The following is a 17,179-nucleotide window of genomic DNA, read 5'->3' as shown; positions in this document are numbered from 1 at the left end:
TGTGGTTTATTTATGAAGTTTACTAATAACAATAAGAATAATATGACAAGGCGTCTGATATATTTGCAATACTTTTTTGTAATGCACTCAAAATATAATAGGTTTGTTTTATGAAGTATAGATAAATCCAATTAAAATACAGTTTTTTTGTTTATTTTGATTAATATGAACAATAAATTCAACTATAAAGGTAAGCACTGTGATTTGTGCAGGTGAACTTTGATGTAAGTGTCAATATTGACTCGCTGTTATAATAAAGTGAGCCGCTTCATTCGCTGGGGGGATCGTGCGCATTCAATCGACTCCTCTCAGCCAATCACCGCCGAGCCGCCAAAGATCAAAGAAGCGAAGAACCAACCCGTTTTGTTGCGATCACCACGAGCACCTCCGTCTATAAATGTCATCTTCTCGTCTAAGAGAGAGCTCCTGAAGAAAAGGCTTCACTTTAGAGACTTATTCCCCATTTTATTTTAGTTTTCGAAGCCCTACCGCAAGGATGTCCGTAGCGGGGGTGGGCGAGTGTCCGCCGGGGAAGGCCTCCGGTAGCCCGTACCGGGTGGATCACCTCCTGAGCGCCGTGCAAAGCGAGCTGCAGGCGGGCAGCGAGAAGGGAGACCCTACGGAAAGGGAACTGAAACTTTCTTTGGACGATTGCGAACTTTGGGCCAAATTTAAGGACCTCACCAACGAGATGATCGTCACTAAAAACGGCAGGTGAGCATCTTCATAACAAAACGCACCCTGTTAAAAGTTCACCGTTCCCTTCATTGTTTTTCGAAAGTTGAACTTTTTAATTGTTTTTTAATTTTAATTTTTAATTCTATTTTTCCTCTATTTTGGGCGTAAAGGCGTATGTTCCTTGTGATGAAGCTTAAAAATACAATTTAAATAAACTTATTTCGTCTTCAAAGCGCAAGCTCCCCGTGATACGTTTCCCATCCCGTTATTCTGTCTTGAAGGCGCGTGTTCTCCTTGATGTTACTTTCTTTTTTTCCTTTTAATCAAATTCTGTCTTCCAGGAGTGAATCTTATTTCATATCCCAATTTTTGTCTTGGTTGCGCTTGATTTCTGTGATGTAAATTCGGAAATTCAGTTTCATTGTCTTTAAAGTTTCATATTCCGTGTAGAAACATTTTGAAAATCCTATTTTTTGTCTTGAATGTAAATGTTCCCGTGATTTAATTTTTTATAAACCCTTTTATTTGTCTTGAAGGCGAGTTCCCTTATTTTTTTCTTTGTGAATGTTCCATGTGATCAGGGAACAATTATTATTACCCCCCAATTATTATTATTATTATTATTATTACTTTTTTTTGCACAGCACTGTTTCCAGTTTTTTTAGGGTTGTGTTTCATAATTAGTTTTTCTTTTAAATGTATAATTTATTTTTGTACTTTTAGTTTATTTGTTGTTGCACTAAAAAGTCATTAATAGACATTTTGGTGTGTCATGCGGAGATTCCAGTTTCAAGTTAAAAGGGTTTAAATGAGTTCAAAGTTCACAACACTTGTTGTAATTTATTAGAATAATTGTTTTTTTTTAACTCGTAATATATTTTAGCATTATTATTGTTATTGATTTCATTTTTTTCTTTTGTTTCTTTTCCCCTTTAGCTTTTTACTTCTTTTTCCCCGCTTTTTTAATATGTTTTTGTTTTCCATTTTCGTCTTTTATTTTATTTGTTTCTTCTTTTTTTCTTTTATCCTAGCTATTTCATTTTTCTTTGTTTCCTGTCCCTCTTTTTCCCTATTTTATCCCTGCTTGTTTTCAGCTTGTTTTTTTCTCTTTTTTTCTTTTTTCTTTTATTCCTCTGTTTATTTTTCTTAGCTTTTCTATTTCCTTTATTTTTGCTTTCTTTTTTCATTCTTTCTCTCCCTTTTCTATCTTTGGTTTTTTTTGGGTCTATTTTTTTCTAACTTTTTCTTTTTCTTTGCTTTTTCCTCCTCTCCTTATTCTTCTTGCTTCTTATCTTCTTTTTCTCCTTTTCCCTTTCTCATTTCTGCTTTTCTTTCTTTTTTTCCCCCTGATTTTTAATTGCCTTATAATTTCTTCTTCTTTTTTTCTCTCTTTTTTCCTTTTATATTTTACAGTATTTTATTCTTCTTTTGGTTTTCCTGTTTTTATTTTTCCAGTCTGGCCTCACTACTACAGCCAGTTTTCTTTGGGTGGGCAGAGCTTGTCCATGGGTGGGCACTGACCAACACAAGCCCACCCCTGGTAACGCCCCTGCCTGTGATTAACCATTTTTAAAAATCCTGTTATTTTGTGTCTATAGCACATATTCCCCATGATGAAACTGTCCTTTTAATCCCGTTATTTTGGCTGTAAGGCGCTAATTCTGAGTGGTTTGTTTTTATCTCATTATGTCTTAAAGCACATGTTCCATGAATAAACTTTTTCAAATCTCATTATTTCGTTTTAAATGCAAACGGTCTCTGTGATAGAACCATTTTGAAAATTCAGTTTTTGGTCTTGAAGGTGCATAGTCCCCCGTTAATTTTTTTTTAATCCTGTTAATTTGCAAGTTCTGTGATGAAACGTTTCTAAAAATGGAATCATTTGTCTTGTAAGCGCATTTTATTATCAAACCCCTTTATTCTGTCTTAAATGAGAACGTTCCTCTGATGAAACTTCACTCTTAATTCATAATTTTGTCTTGAAAGCATGTTTCTGGAGATTCAACAACTAGAAAATCCCATTATTTTGTCTTGAAAGCGCCAATACGCAGTGTTAAAATATTTTAGAATCCCATTATTTTGTCTTGAAGGCGCATAGTCTCTGTGTTGAAAATTTTGAAATCCCATTATTTTGTCTTGAAGGCTTATGTTCTTTTGTGTTCAAATATTTTTAAATCCCATTAGTTTGTCTTGAATGCGCATGTTCCCACAATTATTTTTTTTAAAAGTCCCCTTATTTTGTTTGGAAGGAGCCTATTTCTTACGTTTAAAGACAGTTATATCGTCCTGAAAACCATTTTTTCTGTGTTGAATCATTTTTAAATCCTTTATCATGTCTTGAAGTTACCTGTTCCCCGTAGAAACACTTTCATAATACCAATTTTTGTCTTGAATGTGTATGTTCCCATCAATCGTTTTTAAAAAAAAAAAAAATTTAATCTCATTACTTTGTCTTGAAAGCACAGTATCCCTTTACTGAAACTTTTTTTTGGTTTGAACAAATTTATTGACACTAAAAACAGAAAACAATCATGACAATCTCAACAGCAATTAAGCACATTCACAATATTATATTCCAATATTACGTTTTTAACAGCAAACACAAAGTGAGGTTTGAACAAACCTTCTCGAAAATCAAACATATTCACAATTTTTGTTATTTTCTCCTATAAACGTTTTAGAATTCTATTAGTTTTTGCTGAAGGTGCATGTCCCACGGTGAAACTTGTTGTATAAACTCGTCATTTTGTCTTAAAAGAGCACGTACCAAATACGCTTTTTCAAATGCCGTTATTTTGTCTTGAAGACGCATGTTCCTTCGGAAGTGATTCTTCAAAACCCATTATTTTGTCTTGAAGGCACAGGTTCCCCTGAGGGATTTATTGATATTTTGTCTTAAAAGTGAATATATTTGTGATCAAGAATGACAAATCCTGTTTTTGACTTGATGGTATATGTTCCCTGTGATGAAACTTTTATATTAATCTCATTAATTTGTCTTGAAAGTGAATGTTTCACGTGATTAAAAACATATTTAAAAGGACCATGTTCCCGCAATGAAACTTTGTTTGAGTGATTTTTTTTAAACCCCGCTTTTTTGTCTTGAAGGCACATGTTCCCTGGAGTGAATGTTTTATTAAATTTCGTTGTTTTTTTTTTTTGCTCACTGTCATTATTTCTATTTATTTTTTTAATCCAGTTTTTTGTCATCAAGGTCCATGGTCCCTGCAAGAAATCTTTTACGAAATCCCTTTTTTTCTTGAAGATGCATGCTCCCAGTCATTATTTATTTCTATTATTTTTAATCTTGTTTTTTTTTCTTGAAGGTAAACTTTGATTTGAACTCCCATTCTCTTTTCTTAAAGGGCCATGTCCCTGCAATAAAACTTTGTTCAAGTGATTATTATTTTTTAAACCCTGCTTTTTGTCTTAAAAGCGCATGTTCCCTGTGGTGATAGTTTTATAAAATCTTGTTATTTGCACACTGTGATTATTTGTTTTTATTTTTTTATCCATTTTGTTTGTCTTAAAGGTACATGGTCCCTGCAAGAAATCTTTATGAAATCCTTTTTTTCCTCTTGAAGATGCATGCTGCCAGTCATTATTTATTTCTATTCTTTAATCTTGTTTTTTTTCTTGAAGGGTCACGTTTCCTGGATGAAACTTTGTTCAAATGATTATTTTTAACCCTGCTTTTTTTTCTTGAAGGCGCATATTCCCTGTGGTGAATGTTTTTTAAAATTTTGTCTTGAAGGTGCATGCTCCCAGTCATTATTTATTTTTATATTTTGAATAGTGTTTTTTTTCTTCAGGGGGAAACTTTTACTTAAAATCCCATTCTTTTTTTGTAAAGGGTCATGTTTTTACGATGAAACTTTGTTCGAGTGATTTTTTTTATTCTATAACCCCGCTTTTTGTCTTGAAGGCGCATGTTCCCGGTGATGAAAATCAACGTGTCCGGACTGGACCCGAACGCCATGTATTCCTTTTTGCTGGACTTCGCGTCTGCGGACAACCACAGATGGAAGTACGTGAGCGGGGAATGGGTACCCGGGGGGAAACCCGAACCACAGACTCCGAGTTGCGTTTACATTCACCCTGACTCCCCAAACTTTGGCGCCCACTGGATGAAAGCGCCCGTTTCCTTTAGCAAAGTCAAACTCACCAATAAACTCAACGGGGGAGGACAGGTAAGAGACATTTTCTTGCCCTATCGCATGTTTTTTGGGGGACGATTTCCAACAAATATGTGATTTATTTCTTCTTCTCGTGCTAGATTATGTTAAATTCATTACACAAATACGAACCCCGGATCCACATCGTGCGCGTGGGGGCCCCCCGGAGGATGGTCACCAGTCATTCTTTCCCAGAAACGCAATTTATTGCCGTGACAGCCTACCAAAACGAAGAGGTTAGCAAAATAGGATGTATGTTTTAATGTCATAGATGTAATAAATATATGATACCTTTTTTTTTATATTATTATTTTTATTTCTCTTATTATTTTTTTATCTTATTTTAATTTCTCTTAGCATTTTTGCATTATTGTAATTATCATTTATTTTGTTTTTGAATTATTTTATTAATTATACGGATTATAATTAGATGTAATAATTTCTGTATTTTTACATATATTCTAAAATGTAATTCTTTTTGAAATTATGTTTTAGATAACCGCTCTGAAAATCAAACACAACCCATTCGCCAAGGCTTTTCTAGATGCAAAGGAAAGGTAAGAACTTTCTAAAATACTTCACTATTTTGCTTTTTTCTTGTTTTATTTTTAGGTTGTTTTCCAACTTAACAAAAATGTATTTCCTCTTTCTAATATTTTGATGGTCTTGTATTACATTTTTTTAAAAACATTTCTAGGCTATCATGAATTCGCTATTAAACTGTGAAATGTCTGAGAAAATGAGAATATTGTGATAAAAGTTGTGTTTTTTCAGCAATACAAATAAGAAAAGTAAAACGACATATGTTTATAGTTTCAACATGAATCTACTAAAATCTTTTATTGATTTAACATTGCCAATCATTGGGAAAACTCAAATGTTCCGTCTCCAAATATTAGAATATTTCAAAAACAAGTATACGAGTAGCCTGTAAGTGTCACGGTTGCCATGGCGCCCAATTGGCCCCGCCCGTGTGGCACCAGCTGCGCCTCATTGACAGAGTGGCTTTCCGTCTATTTAAGCTCAGTGCTCTCATTTTCCCATCAATGAACCTGGCAAGACGTGGGTTTTGTTTTCTTTTGTTATTCCCTGTCTGGTATTGTTCCCGTTTATTTTTGTCCTGTTTAATATCGGTTTCCAGTTTCGTTCCCGTCTATTTTTGTCCTGTTTATTATTTTCTCCAGTTTTCGTTCCCGTCTAGTTTGTCCTGTTTATTTCCGATATCCTGTTTCATTATCAATCATGTCCCGTCCTGTCCGGTATCGACCCCATCTGTCCGATATCTACTCAGGCAATTGGTATCGATCTCGTCGGCTTCTAGATTCCTATTTCACGCCAGACTGCTGCCTAACGTGCATGACTCTCCATTTCCTCTAAAACAAAAGGCTTGTGTGAGAAACGTCACGCGTTTGGGTCCTGATCCTGTTCTGGTGCATGACAGTAAGCCATCATCAGAAATCTTAAATTTAATGAATCCAGAATATTGGACATTTTCATTTTCTTTATTATATAGATTAAATTGCTCTGAATTCTATGTATTTTAATTCAGAATCTAATTCAGTGGTGACCGATTTGGCCAGCAGGTAGTGCTCACGGTTTCCCACCTGAGTTAATTCCACATAGCCTCATATTGTCTCCAGCATTCATCATGAAGCAAGCAATACTCCAACCATATTTTAATTTTGATTGATGTGGATAATGATCGATCAGTCCTAAAGGAAAATATTAGAGGGACACAAATAAGTAATGCATGTGTTTGATACTAACAAACGAGATTTATTTATGTCACAAAGGAAAATTCAAACACACAAAAGAATAAAAGGACATGGTCGGCACGAGCCCCCGCAGTCTTACAAAACGGTTACGGGGAAAGAAGTTCAGTACCAATAATGAAACAGTATTAAAACACTCAACTTATTTAAATGATTAGAAATTATTTCAATTGCATGTCCGAAATGAAATATTATTTGCCCCTGCACCGAAACAGTTTGTTTTGAAATCCTTTCCTGCTTACCTTTGGGTCGGACAAAACCCTTCCTCAGAAAAGTCTCTCTATATCTTTTTGTCGATCCTTCAGCCAAAGGGTCTGGAAAATGAGAACCATGAGTTGGTTTTGTTATGTTTTCTGGCTGGGGAGACAAGGTGATGGATTTCGGGCTTCTTGGTCGCCATTGTCCTCAGGCGGCCTAGGCCTGCGAGACCTTTCCCCCTCCAAGCACATGTGGCCAGAATTTATCATGAAGGAAACAATACACTGACCATATTTTGAATGTTAGCTTTAAATTATCGATTTTTCAGATCATTGATATGGATAATGATTGATCAGTCCAGGAGGAAAATAGTAGGGACACACAAATAAATGATGCCCTGTAAGTGGAGTCGGCTGGCGGCATTTCTCCTACAATTAATTGACAGAACATGAAGAACTCTATCACAATATTCTCATGTTCCGAGACATTAAATGTTCTATTTTACTGCGAAATATGAAACACAATTTTCTTATCATGAATGACCTTCTCAACTGCAAATTTCTTAACGTTTGTCTTCAGTCGTTTACCAAATATGGTTCTTTTCTCCTTTGTTTAACATTGAAGTCAAATTGTATTTATTTCCTGCAGATGTGATGACAAAGATATCAAGGATGAAACAAGTGAACACCAGCAGTCAACGTATTCGCCACGTGAGTGCATCAAATGCCATAAAGAGAAATCTTTTTTGGAGTGTATCTTATGACGTATTTATCGGATAAAACCATTAAATTAACTGAAAAATATTAACGTTAAGGTTTGCATATACTCCACCAGTAAAAGCAATAAAATCTACAGTACAACAAAATATTTTCTTTTCGGGCTTTAGACTAATCCATTTCCTTTTTTTAATCGATTGTAAATGATTTAAATTGACTAAATGAGGACCGGGCGGCAATAACTTTTGTTAACGCAGTAATTTAACATGAATAATTTCCTTTCGTCTAAATCAGGGGTCTCCAACGTGCCCCATGAGGACAGTTAAGTTGCCCGCCAACCTGTTCAGAAAATGGCCCATCAGTGTTGGGTCAATCTGATTTTTTAGTAAAATGTTTTGAAGTGGTAGGCTGAGTTGATTTAAGCCTACGTTCAATAATCAACCTTGTTATAACATAATAGTAACATAGTAACAACAGAGTAATAACATGAGGTATTTTAAAAATGGATATCAAACTGGGTGCCCTTTGCACTTATAAGTTGCGAAAATTAGCTCTTTGCTTGAAAAAGTTGGAGACCCTGGACTTTTTTCTTCTTGTTTTTTGTTTGCTTTTCCCCCCATTTATTTACTGTTTTTTCCCTTTTTTCATTTCATTTTCTTTTTTATTGTTTAGGTTTTTTCTCTCGTAGTTGTTTACATCTTCTTTTGCTTCTTATGTTCTCTATTTTCCTTTTCTAGTTTGATTTATTCTGTTTCTTGTCTCCTACCTTTTTTACTTATGTTTTCTTGCCCCCCCCCCCCTTTTATTTTAGTCCTTTTTTGGATTTTGTCCCGTTTTTAATATTTAATTCCTGCTATTTTTGTGTCTTTTCCCCCAGCTTTTTTCTATTTTTTTCTTGCTTTATTATGTTTTTTTTCTTTTTCTACATTTTTCCCCTTTTATTTTTTTCGCTGTACTTTTCCTCTCCATAGTAATTTTGTGCAAATTGTTACATGATTATTTATATTATATGGATTCAACGAACAAAAACAATCTGAAGAGCTGCTCGGGAGCCGGCTGTAATTAGTCAGCTTATCCGAAAGAGCCCCTCCTCGTCAATAATTGGAATTCCCTAACACTACGAGAAAGGAATATGCTGGGAGGGGACTGACGCACATATTGTGTGCTGTAGGGGGGGCAGGAGAGTGAACACTCGTGTCTGTTAACACACACAATATTATATGAATGTGATAGCGTATGCGCTGCGTAGACAGCCGTCATTACTATATCCGCTTTTCTTGTAGTGGGCAGGGTGTGTCCATGGGTGGGCACTGCCCCTCCCCCCCTGGTAACGCCCCTGCTACTGAGGATAAGCAGAAATAAAAAGAATTTGTAAATGAAGAGTGAGTTATTTTGTATTCGCTATTGTGTATTTGAATGCGTTACTCTCGTGTTTTGCGCATGCGCAGTCCGAAAAGGTACTGTCCATTGAGAACACCAGTTTTTTGTTTCACAATAGAAAAAAGAAAAATGTTAGGTGCACAAAAATCTTAAACGCAACTGCATTACTATTCCTAAAACCGTGCCTTCATTATAACTATCACGTTTCATTATTTAATTTTACCATGCGGTCGAGACCGAACAGCCCTCACTTTAGACCTCAAGATGGCGCCATTGAGTAAACAAATCGACATAATGCATTGACACGTTCTTAAAATGATTATTTTCGACACTTGTTTTCTTTCTCGGAGGCAGTTGGTGGTTGGTTCCTCCCGGCGTCGAGCTCCCTGTGCCCTCCGGCGGCTGCGACTCATCACGGTCAGTTTGGAAGTCCCATTTCGCTTTCTCCATCGCACGCTTGCGAGCGCTACTCCACGCTCAGGACGCACCGCTCGGCTCCCTACGGCGCCTCCTCGTACGGACAACGGACCAATTCGCCCAGTGAGTGGCTAAAACAAATATTTTCGATTTATTAAAAAAAAAAAAAAAACATAAATATATATAGTTGAAGGAGAGTCTTCTCATCAAGCTAATCACTACAAAGCTAGCCTTTCGTGACGTCACACATGGCGCGACGTTTCGTTATATGACGTCACAAGTGCGCCACAAAACCGTTAACGACAACAAAGTACTCGGTTGCCGTTTTCCTTATCTTTTCACGTTATTACATGGCGTAAATTGTTATTTAAATGAGGGGAGACACTTAAATAACGAGCGGAAAAAAAATACTTAAAGTGTTACCTCTACTAACCAATGTTTCTACATACGAAAGTTTCGGGTTATAAAGTACCTGAACGGGTAGATATTGCCTCTACTTACAAAGTCAAAAATACATTAAATCCGTGTTGGTATTAGCCGCTTTTAGAGTTTCCCGCACGTAAGAAAACTGTCTATCGCTTCAAATCTACCTGCCGCTGCATGCATTTTCCCAGCATGCTCTTCGTGTCTCAGTCACAGAGTTTAGAGTCGAGGAGGACGCAGCCATTATTTAATTAGCCCAAATTAAAGACATTTTAGCAAATTTCCACGAAGTTTCGGAATTTGTGGGAAGTAATTACTCGGTAAAAGTGTTTGACAAGTCGGGCTATCACTCATTATGATGTCTTCCTCGCGCATTTCTGACAGATGGTCATAAAGCTGACATCATTGGATCAGTTTTTCAAGAAACGTGAGGCAAAAAGGTCAATTAATATTATTTTATTCTTTGTTTATTTTTTACATTATGTTCCTCTCCTTTTATGTGTATTGTGTGGAAAACATATATTGGCCATGGGGAAGGATGGGCGCCACCAGGCTGCACCTGCCCAAGACACACCACAGGAAATGGTGCCACTACGACCCGTGTGGTTAAGGGATCCAACCAACCCATCAACAAATTAAATTCCAACATGTATTATTTCATGTTCTGATGCTCTTTATTAATTTATTATAAAAATATCACACAGTACTTTTGCGGGCTTTGGAACGGATTAGCGCATTTACATTTAAAATGTGTCTCGACTTACAAAGTTTTCAGGTTGCGAGGTCACTCCCTGAATGAATTAGATTTTTAAGTAGAAATACCACTGTATCGGATAACTGTATTATGAATATTCTCGTGAAAGTGTTAATAAATCAATCTTAGCAGGTATGCACCAAAATTAAAATTCGGGGCCTAAATCCGAAAACTAAAACCTTTATACAAAATTCTTATCAGCAATTTAGCTCTGTAGTGTTAGACGGTAAACATAAGCCGAAGTGTGGCTAGCGGCTAACAAAAACGAGAAAGCTGAAGGCCACATGACCTTTTAAGAAAATTGACTATTGCTGAAGGTTTGGAAGAGCACCTGTTTTGCTCTCCCTCTCTCTTGTGTGTGACATTAAAAAGAAGTAGCCGTGTTGTCCACCAACTCCGCCCCGAGTGAAGGCCAGCTTCGAATGGTTCGCCTCACTTTTATGCTATTTGGGCAGCAAACATTTTTGTGCTGAAAATTCGGTGCATCACTTGTAAGATCTTTTTTTATATATATGTCTATAAGTGGCCCTACACACTTATGAGTTAACCTAATCCGAAATTCGGTTTTAACGCCCCTGCCGTTTCAGCAACCTACGCGGACAACTCATCAGCATGTGTGCCAATGCTGGCCAGCCAAGACAACTGGTGCGGCCTTCAGATGCAAACGCACTCCACCATGATGTCCATGACGCACAATCCCAACTCTGCTAACAACTCAAGGTTAGTACTATTATAGCAGAACACATACCCGTCAAGCTCCAGGGCTCCATGCCCTTACAAACTGTCGTATTTTCCCTTACAAAATACAAAATAATCTTACACCATATTTTTTTTTCAATTGTGTTTATTTATGGCATTTAACATGTTATATTGTACATGTGTTTCCTTATATCATATATATTTTTAATTAACATTTTGTTGTAAGATACTGAGTTGCTCGACTTGAATGAGGTTTATTATAAAAAAAAGTTCAAACATTAAGTAGCCTGGACGTTCAGTGTAGAAGGAAAAAATACATGCAAATATAATTAAGTAGAATAATACATTTTCTTCTTCAAATTATGAATTCATTTTCTGCATTGAATTATTGTTGGTAATATACGGATTAAAGGGATAACCACAAACCTGTCTTTTTTCCTTTTTTCCTTTTATACTTCCTTTTTTTCTTAACTTTTTTATACAACATAATAATTCGTAGTATAATGCATCAAAGCAAGTGAGCCGTTTGCGAGCCGGGTCTCTTTAATGAGTTAAATCGAAAAAGCCAGTTCTCTAAAAAGAGATGGACTTCCTTTCACTACACAACTACCATGGAATGATGCTTGATGGGAAAACCCTAGGCGGCATGCGCACAGTAGCGTCAAACCGCTCACAAAAAAAAAAAACGATACTGAGATAGAGGCTACTGCGGCGAACTCGTTTGACTTGATTGATTTGCCGTTTGGTGATAGTCTGGTGATAGGTGTATACCGGACGGTACCCATCATTGACAAATTTGCGTTTTTCCGTACAGATTTTCTTGTACGTCGTACACATCTTAAAATGCATTATAAACGTACTTTGTACGGCAAAAACGTACAGGTTGACAGGTATGAGAACATGAGCCATGCTCACTCTTGGGAAACATTAGTTTCCCCCAGTTGTTATGCATCATTTTCTTCAAAATGATAGTACCGTATTTTACATAAAAGTCTCAGATTTTCTTCAAATTGTGCGGCGCACACTGTCTCTTATGCAGAGAGTGGCGGATGTAGACCAGCTCGGTGGCCTAAGGGTTGGGGCTTGCCTGTGAGACTGGGAAGTCAAAGATTTACAAAATTTATATGTGAAATTCGATGTTTTCGCCATATTGTTCACATTTTACAACTAAAGACGACTCCCTGTGACTCTCGAGCATCTCGTTTGATTTCCATCATATCCCTCGTGACGTCACATGCAATGCGTGGTTTGCGGAAGTGCTCATGGATGCTACAGCTGTTGCATATCTAGCAATTCTTCTATTAGACTTCTTCTTCTTTATCTTCTTTTTCTTCTTTTTCTTTTTTTTTCTTTCTAATAAAAATGATTGGGCTAACAGAACTTGAACAGAGTTGTCCCCCCCCAAATATTAACAAAATCCAATTCTCACTTTCCCGCCATTGAATGCACTCTTTGTCCGCAATGGTGGGTTGATTTCTACGCTTGGCGGAAGAAATTGGAAACAGGGCATCTGACAAAGAATTGAAGATTAATGAATTGCAGGTTCGCAAGGGGAGGAAGCTGAAAAACAAACTTCGACGGGTTTTTATCTGTGTGTTTTATTTTGTAATCAATACTTCATAATCCTGTCAAATGAAGGATGCTTGGGATGTGACAAAGAAGACAAGGAACTAGCAAGGAACCAAAGGGAAGGAATACTAATAAAGGTATAGAGAGAGCCACAACAAACAACATGGGTGCAGGATCGTGACTGTGTCAATAACATTGTGGTTTAATATGTACACATATATGCCAAATTAGGTTTTTGTAACGTAACCCCCGTGACAAACAAGGCTTCACTGTGTACATTACAGGTGGATAATGAACAGCCCCTGATAGCAGGTAGTCGCCTTGCATGGCTGACGCTGCTATCGGTTAGTTAGTGTGTAAAAGGGAAAAGTGTGAAGCACATTTTGAAGTGCTTTGGGAGGTCTTCATTGACTTGAAATGCGCTATATAAATGCAGATTTACATTACATTACAAACCACAACCCAACTCAGATTTGCTACTGCCTTATTTCTAAATACGTACACTTGTATGCTTGTATGTGTTGCTCCTGTATGAAATGTCCCCCCTCGAGCTAACATTACTAAAACATGTTTGTATCTAATTACTTGGGGAATGTAATAGAACAGTTAAGCTTGGAGCATTAGCACCTTGTATGCGCGAGGGGAAACATTTCATGCAAGCAGAGGGCATCCGCGCCCTATCATGCGGTGCGCCCTGTGTAGTGTTAAATACAGAAATAGAATCGGCTACGGAGACTGCGCTTTTTCCCACTGTGCGCCCTATGGTCGTGAAAATAGGGTACATAATTCTTGAAGATATAAATACTGTCGATAGCGCAAACACCATTGACTGATCATTTCAAGTATCATTATTTGATATCACATTTTATCAGACTGATACTTTTATTCAATTCATAAAATTACAAATACAAAGAAATTGAAGAATGACAACCCACAGGTTGATTTTTGACCCCACTAATGCATCCAAGGGTTAATGATAGGGTTTGTCTTTAAAGTTCAAGTTTAGGGAGCATCCGTTTTAAAGTACAGTCTAGAAGTAGATTGGCGTTTTAAAATCTGCTTAGCATTTATGTTTAGTTTTAGAGTTTCGGGTTGGGGTTTAGGGTTAATGGTAGGTGTTAGGTCGAGGGTAAAGTTTCAGGGTTTAGGATTAATGTTGGGGTTTAGGCATATTGGTTTAGGGTTAATGTTACCGGTTTGGTTTAGAGTTGGCCTAATGTCAGGTGTTTCAGAAGTTTCAGAATGTAGGGTTAATGTTTTATTGTGAATGTTGGGGATTTATTTTAATGTTTAGAGTTAGGGTTGCCCCACGACCTTACTGTGGATAAGTGGTACAGATAATGGATGGATGGAGTTAGGGTTGATGTTAGGGGTTTGGTTAGGGTTTAGGGTGCTACTGTGGGCTTTAACCTAGACTGTAGCAGTAGATTATAGAATTTTGATGAGGGTATAAGGTTAGGTTTAGAGGTTATGGTCTAGGGTTATTATTTTTTATAAAATGATTAACATATATAATGGAAATAATCCTAAAATAGATGACACTTAAAATAAGAAAAATGATCAAAATGAGAATGTTTTTATTTCCAGTATACTTCCATGACTGAAACTCGGATAAATAACACTGTCTCATGTTTCTGTTTGTCCATCAAGTCAGTACAGCAGCTTGTGGTCGATGAGCAACCCCCCACTTACCCCGGTGACCCCAACACTAAGCCACCATTCGGGGGCCATGAGCAGCACCAGCGGAAACAACCCGAGCTCCCACTTCCTCAGAGGCTCCAACACCCACTACCCCAATTTGCTAACTGCAGCGCCCTCCTCTGGATCGCCCATGTACGACAGCGGCAGCGCCGAAGGACACGACTTGACTTACGATGCGGCCTTGCAGCGACATTCTCCGGCCTGGACTCCTGTTACCCTCCCTTCTATTTGATCGTCTTTGTTTCTTTATGAAAGACTGACTGAAGATTACATTTTACATTTTGTTTACGATATGTAAAGGGTGAGGTTTTGTGCTTCAAAAAAAGAAAGATCACGTGGCTTCTTGGAGTTAATATATTTATGATCATGACTGACGGATGAGCATGACAATGTTTGTTCTACACTTTTAATTTTCAACGTGCTTATATTAAGCGCAGGTCATAAATCCTACATTTTATTTTATTTTTGAGCGTGATGCTTTCTTCTTGTGCAGCTGATGAAAACAATGCTATTAAAAATGTTGGAAAAATCACAGGAAAATTACAACCAATGTCTTTATTTGTTTTGAACAAAACGATTTAGTATTAAAAGGTTGTTGAAATCATTTTTAATTTAATACAAACTGACCAGCAGCTCCCGTGTTATTTTCGATTGTTCTCAGCTCAGGGATGCTGCTGGAAATGTGAATTTCCCTTCGGGGATGAACAAAGTATCTATCTATCTATCTATCTATCAATTTTTTTATGTCATCAGAATTAAAGACGCACAAAGTTGTGACCTTAAAGGTGGTGTCGGTACTTTCAAAATATTCCAGTGCAAGTACGTGACACTCAGAGACGCGCCAATAAACTTTTGTTTTATCTTTTTGGGTATTTTGACTGTATTTGAAACACTCACTTTCTAACTTGCACCATTTTCATCCTAGTTTAAAAGAAAACTGCGAGCACGCGCACAAAATCACTCTTCCCCCCCACCCTGCCTCCTTTCCTCCAACCTTATGCGCTCTGTGGCCAGAACACCGATGACAAAAATAAGAGAAGAGCAGATAAGCGCAGTGGAAAACATTATATAAAGGCTCTTTGAACTCAGCTGTGCATTGTCAACACACACTTAATAGAGATCATATTTATTTTGAATCTTTTTAAAGACACCTCAAGCTACGCACCCCAACTTCAAATGTGTTTTTTTTGACGGCATATTTATGCATTTTAAAATATACATATTATTTGTTTATTTTATGTCATTGTATTTTTTTTAGACTATTATTTTATTTTCTATGATGATATTTCCATTTTCTTTTTGTAAATATTTTTTTAACAATTGTTTTCATTTTTTATCTATTTGCACACTTCGAGCCCCAATGTGTAATATGTGAACAAAAAATGGCACTGTGATGTCTGGTACGAGCGAGGGCTGGTGATACACGGCACGACATGGCGGCAGGATGCCTGACAAACATGGCGCCGACTTAAGTGAGGATCCCACAGCCTTATTGAAATACAAATTTCTTGACCTGATTTTTTTTTAATAAAAATTAAACACTGGTATGATCATTCATGTAGTTTTCCCCAGTACTCAAATCAAGTTTTATTTTATTTACTGGATGAAAGTTTTTTGGGGGGTACCACTAGGAGACACTAAATATTACACACTGTACCTTTAAAACAGCAGACATTTTACCGTCATCTGAAAATGATCCTAACCCTATTGACTGGTAAGATGCCTGTATGACTCTCACAGGGTGATTGTCTTTGTTCGCTGGTCAAGGCAGTACTGATCCTAAGGTTAGGGTTTTGGCTGTGAAGGATTTTATACTATTGACTATAAAGGATTTTATATGATTGACTCATAATGCCATGAAGTTCAATGACAGGGCAGGCTGTTCCAAATGCATGATATTTTGTCTAGTACTGTTGATAATAGGACACGTAAGTGTGCCTACACAAAATGTTCCAGACATCAAGACGCTCGTCTATGAGATTTTGAAGCCCACGTTGGGCTTCCTTGGCATGCCCATGGGAGGAGCCGGCACACCATTATGCGGGGAGAAGATGGCCAATACGAGAAAGCTAAAGGACTTCATTCCTGTGTGGAAATGTCGGCTTCCTGATCATTTTTCCCTTAAGAAACGAGCACGCATAAATTGTTGGATGAATGTATGTTGTGTTTGGTTAATGGAGTCAGATAACTAATTCGAACAATTTGGTAAACGGTACATTTTGATATTAATTTCCAACAGCTAGAATCAGTGTTGAGTAGCAGTTTACCTGGTTAGATGTCAGTATTGAAATCACATGGTTGCTATTTTGATCCCGAGTCAAGACAGTACAAACTCTAGATTTGCTGGTTTAGAGTGAGTATTATGGTTTTAATTGGAGCTACGGTTGGGGTTTGGTCGCACATGGGATTAGACTTTCAAAACAATTCCCCTCTATGTCTTCTGTACTTATTGTTGTGGGTTAAATCCCCCCCAAAAAGTCAAAGGGCTAGGGGCCCTGGTGTTTGAGCGAGGGTTAGTGATAAACTTTTAGTTAGTGTCAGGAATGTGCTTATAGCTTAACTGTTAAAATATCTGAGTTATACTCCCAGGTTTGTGGGTACAAGTCCAGTCAAGTCAGTACAAAATTTGGTTTTAGGGTTTTGGTTGGTGCTACTGGCTGGCAACCAGTTCAGGGAGCACCCCTGCGATTCTAGAAA

At 37.2% G+C, this 17,179-nt stretch overlaps 1 protein-coding gene across 1 annotated transcript; it reads left to right on the top strand.

Moving 5' to 3' along the window:
- Positions 1-374: 374 nt before the first annotated feature.
- tbxtb (T-box transcription factor Tb) lies at positions 375-15,100 on the top strand. Its single transcript, XM_088350980.1, has 8 exons — positions 375-714; positions 4,604-4,868; positions 4,955-5,089; positions 5,349-5,410; positions 7,472-7,533; positions 9,274-9,459; positions 11,101-11,233; positions 14,432-15,100. Exons 1-8 carry the CDS (start codon positions 497-499, stop codon positions 14,712-14,714), a joined length of 1,344 nt encoding a protein of 447 aa, XP_088207106.1. The 5' UTR covers positions 375-496; the 3' UTR covers positions 14,715-15,100.
- Positions 15,101-17,179: the final 2,079 nt, after the last annotated feature.

Source organism: Urocampus carinirostris, chromosome 13 (assembly GCF_059441175.1).
Source record: "Urocampus carinirostris isolate Australia breed hairy pipefish chromosome 13, RoL_Ucar_1.0, whole genome shotgun sequence".
Taxonomy (NCBI): Eukaryota; Metazoa; Chordata; class Actinopteri; order Syngnathiformes; family Syngnathidae; genus Urocampus; species Urocampus carinirostris.
This window is presented reverse-complemented; position numbering and strand designations above follow the sequence as displayed.